Genomic DNA, 15,902 nt, shown 5'->3' on the forward strand with positions numbered 1-15,902 from the left:
TCTCTTTCAAAAACCATTACACCTGAATCCAACATTCATCATCAAATCTCTCTCCTTGCATATTTTATACACTACCGCAGCGCCTAGAGGTGTTGTCTGTTATCGTCAAAAAATAGATAAAATTAAGATTAATAAAATGTTTGTTGGTGATTGATGCTTCCATTTCTGTACATAGAGAGCTATGTGAGCTTTTGCATACTGACTTTGAAGTCTTCATCTATAATAAAATATGCTGAAACGGTATTCGAAATTTTCAGTGCAGAAAAATATGATATATTACTATGCTTTTTGAAATTACGTTTTATCCAGGTTTATTGAATTTTTATATGACAGAAATCAACAATTTTTATTTTATTATTTAGGCAAAAACATTTGTAACATCTATCAATTGAAGTGATTTAATATTGCAAAGTATTTTGGAAAGCACATTTGACTATCATGCTATAGGTCCTTGGTTCGTTTTCTTAGAGGTTCAAAAGAAAAACATGTAAGTTTTCGCTGTTATATAACTAACTAAGTAACTAACCATCACGCCACTTCCCCGTAGGGATAGGCAGAGAGAATTGAACGCCACACTACTCTGTCTTTGCAAAAATTCTTCGCCTCTTCTACATTCATGCATCTCCTCATACATACTCGACGATTATTACGACTCCTGACCGGACCGCTTTCAAGTGTTTGACAAACCTGATTGTGCCAAGTTTTCCTTGGTCTTCCTGTGCTTCTTTTTCCAACTACATTCGCTTCATAAATTTGTTTGACCGTTCTTTCCTCACTCACACGTTCCACATGTCCAAACCATCTCAACACAATTTTCTTAATTTTATCGATAATGCTTATCTTAGCCTTGCATTATTTCATCATTTGAACATCTATGAAACATCGTTTTGCCACACATTCGTCTGAGGGATCGCACGTTTTTTTATCATTTTTATATTTTCTTGGACTTATAGCTGAAGCGTATAACTAATCACCTCATCTTATATGATTATAAACGACCAAATTATAATTACAGCAATTTGATGAAGTGTATGGATATGGCTCAGTATAATATAGTATGTAGTTATAATGCAGTGATCATAAATTTAAGAAAGATATGACCGAATCAAACGCAAATCCGAATTCTAAAATATGAAAATTAGAAAAAGTGGCACTTAAAAAACTGATTTAAGGCGTTGATGTTAGTGAAATTCATCAAAGTGGAAGTATCTCGAAAACTAAGGCACATTTACTGAGATCATATTTTAATTTTTTGGTGAGTCATGAGCTGGCCTAACACCCTTTAAAAGAAATACCTTGGATTATGGGACAACCTGTATAAAAGGCACTGCATTATCCTTGTTTTGAATTATATTTAAGGTCCAAATATAAATTTTTCATAACAAATAATAAGGTAGGAAATTTGTTAAGAGAAATAAAATCATTTTCATAGAAGGGAAAATCGACCTTTGGATGCTTTTACCTACGGGTACCCACACATAATGACCGTTTTTTAATGAAACGTAAAAGATACATAAAATAAAAATATGATGTTGTTAAAAAACATGGCCTCATATAAAATGAAACTATTCTCCCAAAATTTAAAAGCTTTTATGACAATGTATTGTTATAGTTACTAAAAATGATGTATAAAATCCCATAAAAATGAAGCCGGCAAGCAAAGATAAAACCATTAATATTTTTTAATATTAACAGCATTTACTTTATGGTCATTTTTAGTTCTATTTACAAAAATGTTAGTAATGTTAGACGCTATACTCTATTGAAAAATGGTGCCTACTTTCAACATATTTACAAAATAAATACAAACGACTTTTAGTGTGTCCAATCTCTTTCGAAATTTCAACTGTCGTTATAATGCCTTTCTTCTTCAAACCCTTATCCGCACACAATGGTCCTTAGGGCACCAAACCGACGCATTTTTATCAAATCCTATTTATAAGTGAAAAATATTTTATTTCTGTTTATATTCCTGAGAAAAAGTTAATTATGAAGAAATATAAGTGTATATTTTTTATTTAATTCACATATTATATATATTTTTTATTTTATTTTTTAAGGAATAACCTGCAAAGCCTCAATTTTAGAGGCTTGTCTGTAGATAAGATAGTAAGGATTGGAAGGTAAATGTAAAAAATACATCACAAACACCCAGACCAATTGAAAATAAATCTTTCTTGAATTTATTTTTCACTCGGCGGGAATCAAATCCGCAACGCTAGTTTCGCATTCAAGCGTCTACCCAACTACGAAACGGCGCCTGTTACTTTTAATCATAAAAAAAAATAACTGGTGAAAATGTAATAATTTTGACTTTACAAGGGTTTGTAATTAACCCGATCGAGCTTATATTTCATATTCTCATCCCATAAAATTTAAATCATAACTTGTAGGTTAGTATATTCAGTAACCCGGCGTTTTAACGGCTCTCTGAATATCTGGTTCTATTTTTGGTTCCCAGCCTCCTACGCATATCTCCCGCTAGCGTGGGCGGGTGAACTTGCCAGGGCTTGAAATAAGGCCGCTGGAGGTCGTTATTGTGGCAGCAACAGGTGAATCTTACTTTAAAGCTCCATTACGCCATGTTTTGTTGCTAAGCAAAAGGTGACTTTGAATTTTGATACTGACTAATAAGAACGGATGTGTAACGTAATATTACGTAATTAACAATGCTCATCCCACATTTAATTAATTACGACGTTTTGCTTTATATTATGTATAAAGTTTTCATTTTATGTTCCTTTAAATTAGCTATAAGGTCATAGAATTTTTATTTTATTTTCATTTTAATTAGGTATGTATACAGTCACACACTTTTAATTTTATTTTCCTTTACAATATGTAGAAAGCCGTAAACATTATTAATTTATTTTCCTTCAAAATATGATTTGAGTCAACTGTTTTATTATTTTATATTCCAAAATATCAGGGAAAAAAATGTTTATTTGAATGCGGGTTTTAATGCTTTTTTATGTTTATTCTATCAAAAATCACAAGGGAACAAAATAACAGGATTTTTGTGATTTTTTTTATTAAAAACTATGTGTCTATGCAAACATTCTTCGCCTCTTCCACGTTCATGCATCTCCTCATACATACCCGCCGATAGTTACGACTCATAACCTGACCACTTTCAAGTATTTGGCATACCTGATCGTGCCATGTTTTTCTTGGTCTTTTTTTTTTATTAAAAGAGAAATATTATTTATATTTTTCTTCTACATACAATTTTTTTAAATATTTTTCGCAAATACTGTGTGGCACATTTTATAAACATTATAAAATAAAACTAGGACTTGGTACCTACTCTTTTCTCCAACCGATTTTGACAAAACCTTGTCATAATCAGTTATTGTTTCAATGTGTATTTGTTCATCTAATTTTTTACAATTTTGTTTATATCAATTAACTTTGTTTTGTATTGTATTGCTTGTATTATCTAGATATATATAATAATATAAATTCTGTTATTTCTTTAAATTAATGTGAATGAACATCTCATCTTAAAAAAATGTTCAATGTAAACTCTTTGTATTACCGTATTGTATATAGTATTGTAAAAAAAGAAATACTACAATTTTTATTTTTAATTTCTTTTATAAAGTTTACAAAAAAAAAACAATTTCACCCTTTTTTCTTCGCCATTTTGTACGTTATAAGAATAAGAATCAAGTTGTAGTAGAGTGAGTTTGAGCCCAGACACTAAAAAAACGGGATTATGCTCCTGGAGAATATATTGTATTTCAAATGGCGCGAGTATGAATAAGTCATGACGTTATCGATGGGTAATGCGTGCAGCAAAAACACAAGTAGACAACACGCAAATATATCAACATGAAGTTAAACACTAAGTAAAGCTCGATAATGCAATATGTCAACAACTTTTTATTGGAGTGAACTTTCAGTCGCCCTTGCGGGATTTTCTTCAAGGCACAAAATTGTGTAGTAAAAAGTGAAGTTAGATTTGATAACTGAGTAACTGAACGAGTCCTGCTATTTTCGAATTAAATTTCTATCCTGAAACCCTGGCCAGAATGTCGAGGAAGGATTTACGTTCGCATTTGATGTACGATAATAAAATCAACCGAAAAATGACAGCTTTTTGTGACAGATCCTTGACAGAAATATTATAATGTTATTTTCTGTAATGGCTGAAATATATCCCAAAAATATGAAAGTGATTTAAATATGCGAAGATAACATTATTGAGAATTTTCAAGAAAATTTTCAGGCCTTCTTCCTATTTTTACATTTTTATTATTTTTTTTAATTTGCAAAATTTTTGTTTGTTTTGTTGAATTTTTAGATTTTGTAGATGAAATATACAGTATGTATCCTAAAAATTTCGATAAGAGCACGTATTTTAAAAATAATTTCATAATTATGTTCCGGTGGCGCAGACCAGAAACAAAAACTTTTTGAAAATTTTTAAATAGACCATGCGATATGCGTGATATAATGCTTAATCAAATAGACATAGATAATATTCATTTTAAAATTTTTAAGAGATATATTGTTGACGTCTATTAGACTATTTGATTAAAAAATGTAAGTTATGTATAATATTATTTAATTATACTTACAAGTATGTCAATGACAGATTTTTTCAGTTTACTTTTAAGTGAAAATCTGTTATTGGATTTTTATTTTTTATTGTGATTTGACATTTTTGTAAATATTCTGTTGTTATAACAATAAATAAATAAATAAAATAAAGTAAAATTATTACCTTGATTAGACCAATAGAGGAGTCAGCTCGCTCCAGGCTGCAAATGCTGAACTGGATGGATGGAAGATCCAGACGATGTGAGAGCTGCCGCTGGAAGGTCTGATGCCTCGTCGGAACAATAGGCAGGGTAGTTTGACGTAAAACCTTTGAAAAAAATCATTATTCGATTTAAATTATCTACTGACATTTCTTGGTGGGCCTGCATTTTATATAACAAAATACCAACCATTTATGTTGTTATTTCCACATGAATTTTATTTGACCAGTGTCCGGATTTCGTCGCTACTATTAGTAATTCTGGTTTAAAATAGGAATCATGTTTTGTTTGCACTTTGCACTTTTGAAGTGTTCTGTTATTTTTACAATCAACTCTTTGAAATTACGAAAATGGGTATAATATAGTTATATTTAAATAATTTAACAGAGGTCTGTCAAATCCGAGGTTTTACAGCAATTAGATATAATTAAAATATATTTTATTTATGGTTTTAGCATTCACTTTGTGGTAAGACATGATGAAATATAAAATAAAACACTTGTTTTTTACCACTTGAGTTATATTTATTTAACAATTAGTTTTGGAAGCTTTGTGTCCATCTTCAAGTCTAAATATAAACATCTAATCATTAAAATAAAATAAAATAAAAACAACTCAAGTGGAAAAATACAAGTGCTTTCGTTTAAATTTATCTAAAATATCACCAAAAAGTGATACAAGTATTTCAATAAACGTACTATGTTAATCAGCCCTGTTAAATGACGGTCAGTGAATATTCATGGCAGGAATTTAGCCATGTCGGGTGGTTAGTATTCAATCCAGGAGCCCACTTACGGTGACAAAGCCTTCTATTCACCCCCCAGTCACGGAATAACGGGCAGCTAGTACCCGCGGGGGTACAGGAAGATGACTAGACCTGATTTCGAAGCCTATTAAACGGTACACGGTATATTACATTAACCGTCCCTAGGGGTGCGTTGCATAATATGTAGTAATTGAACGAATATTTCCGTTGCTGTACTACTGGCATTCTGAATAACGATATCGTCCCTTAAAACTTTAAAACACCCATATATGGGAATATTTAATTATTTTTCTTAAGTAAGCTTATATTATACTAATATAAACTTATTTAATATATATATATATATATATATATATATATATATATATATATATATATATATATATATATATGTATATATATATGTATATATATATATATATATATATATATATATATATATATATATATATATATATATATATATATATATATATATATATATATACAGTGGGTGGCCAAATTATTAGGGACACTTGTCCTTTTTTGTTTTTCAAGTTTAAATGAATTTTAAGATCAAATAAATTTGTTCTAATTAAAAAATATTGGTATCATAATTATTGTTTTTAAGACGTAGCAATGCTGCAAAATATGAAAGAAGTAAGTTTTTTTTCTCATTTAAGTGTTAATTAGTGAAAATTGGTGTTGGTGTGAGCTCCGTTAATATTTTTTTAAATAATATATATATGTATATATATATATATATATATATATATATATATATATATATATATATATATATATATATATATATATATATATATATATATATATATATATATATATATATATACATATTCTTACAATTAATTGTTTTAAAATAATAAATAAAAAGTCTATAATTTTAAATAAAATGTGCCTGTGGTGGTAGTAAATTAATTGGAGTGGAGTTAAAATAGACAATAAATAACTCTAGACTTAAAAATAAAGTGTAAATATGGTGGAATCCAATAGAGTAAAAATAAAACGTAAATAATTGTAGACTAAAAAAATCAATCCTCTACCTCCATAGTGTAATGATCAGCACGCTCGGCTACCGTTCTGGAGGTCCCGGGTTCGATTCCCAGGGGGTGTCAAATAAATATAAGTGTTTTTTTAACTCTAATATTTATTCAATGTTTCCCTGGAACTGAAGCGAAGGGCTGATTACCTTTCCTTCAGGTGTTTAAGATCAAGATAACACTGCGTTTATATGATGCAGTGCCGTATGCACCATTGCATTGCGGATAAGGGTTAGAGAGAGAGAGAAAATTAAATATGTCTGTGGTGGTAGCCAATTAATTTACATACAGGTGTATCTCATATGCAGTTATATTCTGTTAAGCCGTTGGTATCTGAATACACCATCCCGACCGTAAGTCTTAGTGGGAATGATATCAAGAGATGTCAAGGACTTGCCTGGATGCAGATCCGGGATATGAGGGAATACGCCGAGGTGTTTTGTCGCTTTACGACGCTGCCAAGGTTGATGCGCTCAGATTTCACCCTATTAAGTGGCCTCTAAGGCGTCAGATATTATGTTTCTTGACGTCGAGAGATGTCGTCGCTGTTGATAAAGCCTTTTTGAGTGACTCTACCTGAATATTACGTAATATCGCATCGTCTGCGTTAATATTACCCGGCGTCGGTATAAACTGGTATTAAGGGAGTTATATCATAATATAACTATCTGGAATTTCATGGCAGAGCATCGTAAAGGCAAATTTTACGAATGATAATTCTAATCATTGCATCGTAAGATGCACATTGATTTAACAGGGAGTTATGTTGTTATCATCACATTTTTTTCATTGAAAAAAGTCATTCACAATTCGCTCACTCCTTTCAACAACGTCATATATAAAAAATTGATTTTTCAGGACATCGTTTTTAAGGTTTAAAAATATAATAAAATATATTAAAAATAACTATCAATGCACATTTTGAACTTTTAACTGTGCAACAGATCTTATAAGGTTAAACCTGCACGTTTTTTCTCCATTTGAATAATATTTAGTATTTTGAAAAAATAATTACACAAAAATTTTTCTTCCAAATACAAAAACAACTTTTTGTGCCGTGTAGTGGGTAAATCTTAAGTAAAAAAATATGCCGTTTTTGCTGAGATAAAGTACATTTTCTGGGCATTCCGAAAACATGCAGAACTGAAATTTTATGATTTTTTATATATGACGTTGTTAAAAGGAGTGAGTAAATTGTGTTTCAAATTTAAACACACTTGCCACGTATATACAGACGTTAGTATAACCTTTTTTCAATTTTTTTTTTCACTGTTCGTAAATTTTTACAAATTTGATTATAATCATTATCAAACACGGTATTTGATAATGATTTTGAATGGATAGAAACACGTCTCACAATACATTTAAAGAAATAGTGGTAATTACCAATTAAATTTTAATAAGAGATAGATTATAATTATGTATATGTATTTTGTACATAAAGGGTAGGACGACCACTGCTAACAATTTGTCGTTAGTTTTCGTCTGAACTTCGGGCATACAGCTGGCGGCCGACAGAAAAGCCTGGAGATAGTGTGTGGACTCCATATGCTCCACATAGGGAGCGGATATGGTAAAAGAAGAAAAATAAAGAATATTCTACGTGTATGATCAACCAATAAAATGAAGAAAAGTTTAGAAATTAACTTGGTAACAATTCACTTTTACTTATATTTAATTTGAATTTGTTACAAGAGTAATTATTTTTACGGTTTTTAATAATTTATAAAAAAGGATTAAATAAATTGAAAACACGCATTATTTTATGAATTTAAAAATTAATTAATTTTTTCTCACTTTTTGTCCTATTTCTCTCCATACCAAATCAAACTCATCTGCACTTACAAAACATTCAACTAGACTGAGAAATATCAAGAAATACATATATGGCGTTAACTTCGTTCGCTAAACTTTGATCCGCTTTGATTGATATAAATGATATTACTATTTCCCTTGAATTTTTTTTGACATTTTAGAGATTTAATAAATATTCGGTGGTTTTCTACTCAATAAAGAAAATGATTAAAACTCATTTATTTCAGCCTTCTCAATAGCAGAAAAATGATTTGTTAGTTCGCCTCTGAAAAGAAAATTCGTTTTTATGATTTGAAAATAATGTTTTAAGAAAATTTATGTTTTATGTGTAAAGTAAGAATGTATAGTAAGCGCTGAAACATACTTTATTAGAATTGGGATATAAAGGATGTTCTAGATACTTTGAGAGTGGAAGGTTGAAATCGAGAAAAAAAAGACCATTTAATGACTGAAATAGGATCTAGGTGACTAACTTAACTAAATACTAATCCCTTTCACTGCCTTCACCGGGGTACTAGAAAATTTGGTGGTGGATTTACAAACGTATTTATTTTGTTTGGTAGTGACAGGGATATTGAAAGCTTTTAAGTGTTAATTCACAGTAAAATTGGGATACAATTTTGTTATGTTTCACATTTTCAATAAATTTAGCAACCAATTTAAAAATATGCTTTGCAAGAGTATATATATATATATATATATATATATATATATATATATATATATATATATATATATATATATATATATATATATATATATATATATATATATATATATATTTATATATATATATATATATATATATATATATATATATATATATATATATATATATATATATATATATATATATATATATATATATATATATATATGTATACATATATATATTTATATATAAATATATATATATATATATATATATATATATATATATATATATATATATATATATATATATATATATATATATTTATATATATATATATATATATATATATATATATATATATATATATATATATATATATATATATATATATATATATATATATATATATATATATATATATATATATTTATATATATATATATATATATATATATATATATATATATATATATATATATATATATATATATATGTATACATATATATATTTATATATAAATATATATATATATATATATATATATATATATATATATATATATATATATATATATATATATATATATATATATATATATATATATATATATATATATATATATATAAATAATATATATACATAAATAAAATAATCAACATATCATTCCGCAAAGTTAATGCCGAATCCATAAATAATGAAGATACTTACTTTTTTGGTATTTTCTTTATGTTCTTGAACATATTCCTTCTTGAGTGGTTCCGTTTGGAGATCTGGAAGTGAGTGACTAATTCTGATGGCCGTTTGGCGCGACAAAGAGTCGCTCTGGCTGTCTTCAGACGATCTGCGTGACCTGAAGAAATAAAGTAATTAGTAACCTTTACACGTATGTTCTTCACTATACAAGATGAATGTACTCATTTCTTTCTTGTACATAAAGTTTAAATAAATAAATAATTCCCTTATCTATAGTAACCAGATTTAATCTTATGTTTCACAATAAATTTTTACGTAGACATTCAATGCATTGTGTAACTATCTAAACTATTTATTGTAAACATTGGTCCTACATCCGAAAATCTGGAGCAAAGATAAATCTGAAGAAATAGAACGCAGATTATCTCTTTATAAAACTCACCTTATCATTTGTCATTATAACACTGTCCTAATAATTAATTGTTCACTTTATGTAATACCGATTAACCCTTCACTGCATTGTGTATCGAATTTGTTACATAGCCAAAAGTTAGTGTTTTAACATATATCAATATCTCATAAGGATGATAACCATTGCTGTAGCAAATTTGATAAACAAGTATTTTCTTGATTGTTCCTTGTTAAAGTTTTTCATTATTTTTAAAATTTAATTTTCAAAGATCACCAATACTGTATTTGTGTAATATCATTTTTGAGTGGTATGTAATACACAAAGTTAACGCTGAGTGAAAAAGAAAGTGTTATACTATCAAACCAAAAGGTTCAAAATACTTTTAAAACGCTTAATATATGTCTTATTTCCATTATTTTCTTCTTAAAACGTTACAAGAGGCAGAAAAATTAACATTTAAATATTGGAAATGAATTTTTGGTGATGGAATAACCATAATTTTTGGAAACACACTGTCTAATTTTAAATCACAGAACAGGTATTATGTAATGAACACAAATTTAAAAAGATTGAGATTAAGTGATTTGCGTTTAGAAAATTAATAGTGATAAAAAAGCTGAATAAAGACTTGACCTTATTTTTGATATTTTAGTTAATTACAAATTAGTCGAAAGCTTATAAAAATAAATAAAATGGAAATGAATGAATTTTTCTTCAATCCATTCCGTTTTTTCATGAACTTCATAAAAACCGTTCCCCTTAAATAAGTTTACTTATTAACCACTGTACAAATAAAAACTTATTTTAGTATTTAAAAAAAAACTAACCATCGCGCGGCCTTTCCACAGGGGTAGGCAGAGAAAACGGAACGTCACAACGCTATGACTTTGCAAACAATCTTCGGTTCTTCCATATTCATGCATCTCTTTATAAAGAACATTTTGATTGTGCCAAATGTTTGTTCATAAATCAGTATTACCTCCAATTTTCGGAGTTATTTTTTATTTGTTATTTTTCGACATCTCAACATAGATAGAATATAGATATGTGAATGTTACATGTCTGTAAAATGATCATTCAATCCAGCCTATAATGGTCGTAAGCCCGTAAATACCCAGACTTCCATATCCTTCTTCATCTATGTTGAGATCTCAAAAATTAATATAAAAACATCTCTTTATATTATACATACATACGATTATTATATTATACATACGATGACTACGACTTTTCGTCTGACCACGACTAAGTATTTTAAATACTCAATCATGCTAAAATCAAATGTCTATATTTTGATATCAAAACGAAGAAGAAGTCTGAGTATTTACAGGGCTGAGTACCTGTCATAGGTTAGTTTAGTGATCACTGCAAAAACGTGTAAAATTCATTATGCTTACCATGATCGACCACCATACAACTCAAATTATCGTATAATTCACACCTCACATTTTTGATTAATTAGATTATTGACGAATATTTTTTTTCCTACCTCCCTCTTATCCACCTCCAGGTGTTGGCGCAGTGGTAACCAACTGCTGCCAGAAGCACTAGGGCCATCGCAACCAGCGACAACCCCCCGGCAGTCTGGTACACGACCCACCCGTACCACTCCCCTGCAAAAGAAAAACACCCATCAGAAGATATTTACAAAGTGTGTCTAGTTTAAACTACAAAATCAAGAATATGTAACACATATGTAGAGGTCCTAATCAAAACGTTTCATTTCCATTATAAATGATTTTAAGTATTTTTTTAAAAGTAATTGTTGCGTTTTGGTGCGATTTAATTATTTCTTATTGATATTATTTTTTGACATATCATCAAAGATGAGAAAAATATGGAAGTCTGGGCATTTACGGGGGTGACAACCGTCATAGGCTGGTTTAAGTAATCACTTTACATACGTGTAACATTCACCGATTCATCTTTGATGACACGTGTGTAAAGTGATCACTTAAACCAGCCTATGACGGTCGTCAGCCCCGTAAATGCTTAGACTTCTATATTCTTCTTCATCTTTGATGAGATGTAAAAAAATAATATGAAAATAACTCCTGTAATTGGAGATAATCCAGATATTGTGAATAAGTATTTGGACACACTCAAAATCTTGTAAAAAAAAATCTTATCGGTTTAACACAGGATTTGTCACGTTTATTCTAAACTTTAATTAAGATATTGATAGAATACAGTAAACAGAACAGATTTGCAATTAAATGATTTTTTGTGCAAAATTGGAAATGTAACTTTTTGGTGAGGACCTCTACATATATGGTTAAAAAAAAAAAAAAAAAAAAACAAGAAGAAAAATTCTACCAAACAATTGTTAGACCCGCACTCCTCTATTGCTCCGAATGCTGAACGATGATAACACCTACTCTAGTCAACTTGAAACTGCTGAAATGCGAATGCTTAGATGGTCAGCTGGAGTGTCCCTTGGAGACGAAATAAAGAACTCACGCATTAGTGGAAGCCTGGGCGTAGTAGGCATTAATAGTAAGATAGAGGAAAGGTAATTGAGATATTATGAACCAGACAATCGCTATAGTTCTTCCTCGAAAGACATTTAGAGGAAGACTAAAGAATTCATGGATGGTACAGAAAGGTAACATGATTTAAAGGCATGGCCTAGGGGACGTTGTCAATAGAAGGACCTTCAATCTGAGGACCAGGAGAAGTGAGCTCAACAGTCTACGAAGACGATAGATTGGACCCAGAAAGAAGAAAAAATTAAATGGTAAAAATAAATAGATATTTAAAAAAAGTTGTTTAATATGTTGAAACCGTAAATAATGACTGGGCTAGTAGTATAAAACAAAGTAAAATGAGCTTGAAAACCTGCAGGAATGTTTTTAAGTGGTATATCAATATTTTTTGTATTGTTCAACTAATGGAATTCTCTTGCATATTACATGTATGTAGTTGGTATGTTACGTATGCAAGAAAACCCATTAGTACAATATTATATTACAGCGCCTTTACTTATTATAGTTCACGTGTCCATGTTTTATGCTCTGTGTCATGAATACAAATGGAAAATTACGTAAAAAGATAAATAGAGGTACGAGCGAACCCTGATCTCTTCCCTCAGTAATGTACAGATGTACTATAGGAGTATAAATCAATATGTATCTACATGATCAAATTTATACACCTTTTTCTTATTCAAGATTCAAGATTTATATTTTTGGAGAAGCCCTATTTTGAAATACATATATATGAGCTCTATAACATTTTTTACTTTTATGAACTTTTTTGCCATATTTTTTGAGCTGAGGTAGTCTGAATTACATAGATTCATATTGAATTTTAGGACACGGTTCAGTACCGTATAAATCATTTATCTATTTTTATATACTATTTATACTGTATGTTCCTTCCAAACTTGTGTTTTTTTTATAAGAATTTGTGTATTCAAATTGTATTCAAAAATGTCTGCGAGAAGAACAAAGAGACGCAGTTCATCGACTTTATTTGCTTATAATATTGTCCCCGCCACATGTAACTCCTTTAAAATCGTTTATAAAGGGTAGAAGAGAAATTTTTGTGTACCTACTCAGATAAGATTCAAACGTATTTACGTCGCGTTCGCTCTTTGTCTATTGGCGTCGTTTTGTTCTTCTCGCTCTTATAACTTTTATAATTTTCGGTAAATAAATTATTGTCTTCATTTGCGTGTTTTAGTTTTCTTCATCATACCTCATTTACTGTTATACAGTGTATCGGTATCGACTTATGGTGTTCCAGTACCATAAGTCGATACACTGTATAACGGTAAACTGCGTTTACGATAGGAAACAAAACATAAAATTCGTACATCTTTCTTAATATTGTCGATAATGCTTATCTCGTTCCTTATATCACCATTCGAACATCTATCATACAACGTTTTGCCGTACATTCATCTGTAAGTACGTATTTTGACTGCATCCCTCTATTATCAAATTCATGCTTAACTTTCATGCATTCTTAATAAATAATAAGATAAATTATATATTATATTATTTTTTGACATCTCATCAAAGATGAAGAAGAATATGGAAGTCTGGGCATTTACGGGGCTGACGACCGTCATAGTCTGGTTTAAGTGATCACTTTACACACGTGTAACATTCACCAATTCTACCCATTATTGACAACCATACTACTCAAATTCTTGGAAGTTCTATATACATGAATCAATTTAGAAACCTTGTTCTCGAATCACTAGAACTTCACTAGAGACATCTATTGGCGAGATGTAAAGAAGCTTTTTTACTAAGCAGAAACTCTTATATTAGTATGTGAGGTCTGAACCCTGGATTATAATCACACACATGAGAAACGCCAGAAAATACCATTTTCATTTTTATTATTGAAGCTTATAATTTGACCAGATAATTTATTTATTTTGTGAACAAGTATTTGGACACACTCAAAATGTTGTATATTAATTATAAATGGCTTCTTGAATGTTTTTTGCAGATACTTTGGCACATTTTATAAACTTTATAAAATAAAACAGCTTTGGTTTATTTTATAAAAATTATAAATGGATTCCAGACAACAATGGACTTGCTAAGAGTTTAATCTTAACCCTTGAAAACACAACGCTTTAATATAAATTTCAAGTTCTTTGGGAGCAATTTTACATATATTTTTACACACTTAATATAAGATTACCAATAGCTAAATGTGAGATTTTTCGCTGAGTTGATGGTTTTAAAAACACAAATGCTCATATATATACGCAGTAGTTTTAAAAGTAGGTCCAAGAGTTTCCGGCCGAACAGTCAATGTCTTATAGTTAAAATAAACAACATAAAATTGAGGTTTTAAAATTTAACGTTATCTAGGACTAAAATACTTTTGGTGTTTACACCAGGACGTCTTAAAAATCGCGGATTAGGGAGAAAAAAATAATATAACACTCTCCTTATCATTCATAGTTCATTTTGTGTAATACCACTTTAATAAACGATGATTGATAAGGAGAGTGTTATATTACCATAGCACAAAGTTAACAATGCTTTTAATGTGTGTACAAAAATAAAATTAAATAGCTCCATTTAAAAAATATATATTACCTCAAAGGCGCTTCGCTATATTATATTATATGATTCATTGTTTATTTTTGGATAAAACAATAATAAAAGTAAAATCGAAGGTTTATTATCCTGTGGAAATAGCGTCAGATTGCCTAGTTAAATTTGTCATATTTGGTTCGGGCCCGTAAGGGTCGTATAGCCATCGATCACACTTTTAATACAATAAAAAAATAGTGAAAAAAACTTTATATTTTAAGTAATTATTCAAAAACACAAGATTTTACCATCCATAATAAAGTTTTTTTTTACTTAAACTGAAAATATTTTGTTAAAATGAAATCCAAGGATATGAACTAAGGAAGATAAACTTTACAAATATATACTCGGTGACTTATAAAAAAGTATCCATAGTATGTTTCAACATAAAGGAATGATAAGTTTCCGAGATATTCCTAAATAAGTTCGTGAATCTTAAAAAAATCTGACGAAGGATAAATTGAGTTTCCACCTGTCAACAAAACATCAACGTTTTTGCTATCGTGCGAAACTTATTATGTAATATGAGTGTTTTGGTGAAACTACTACTCCTACAACTATACCGTTTCCCGCAGGGGTAGGCAGAGAAGATGGATCGCCACACTTTTTTGTCCTGACAAACACTTCTAGCTTCCTTCACATCAATACATCTAGTCATACATGCCCTCCGATTACGTAGGCTTTTGACACC

General features: G+C 29.4%; 1 protein-coding gene across 2 annotated transcripts in view; it reads right to left on the reverse strand.

The window, feature by feature from the left end:
* The window catches only part of LOC148310924 (synaptotagmin-10-like), a 150,112-nt gene that overhangs the window by 105,670 nt on the left and 28,540 nt on the right, over positions 1 to 15,902 (reverse strand). For both annotated transcript variants that reach the window (XM_088257605.1, XM_088257607.1), the window contains exons 2-4: positions 11,638 to 11,761; positions 9,752 to 9,893; positions 4,730 to 4,873 (exon numbers count right to left, since the gene is read on the reverse strand). In XM_088257605.1, coding sequence (XP_088113731.1) covers positions 4,730 to 4,873; positions 9,752 to 9,893; positions 11,638 to 11,761 — 410 coding nt within the window. The remainder of the gene's footprint in view (positions 1 to 4,729; positions 4,874 to 9,751; positions 9,894 to 11,637; positions 11,762 to 15,902) is intronic.

Source organism: Brachycentrus maculatus, unplaced genomic scaffold (genome assembly GCF_059751285.1).
Source record: "Brachycentrus maculatus isolate JH-2025_06_01 unplaced genomic scaffold, ASM5975128v1 h1tg000085l, whole genome shotgun sequence".
In the NCBI taxonomy this organism is placed as follows: Eukaryota; Metazoa; Arthropoda; class Insecta; order Trichoptera; family Brachycentridae; genus Brachycentrus; species Brachycentrus maculatus.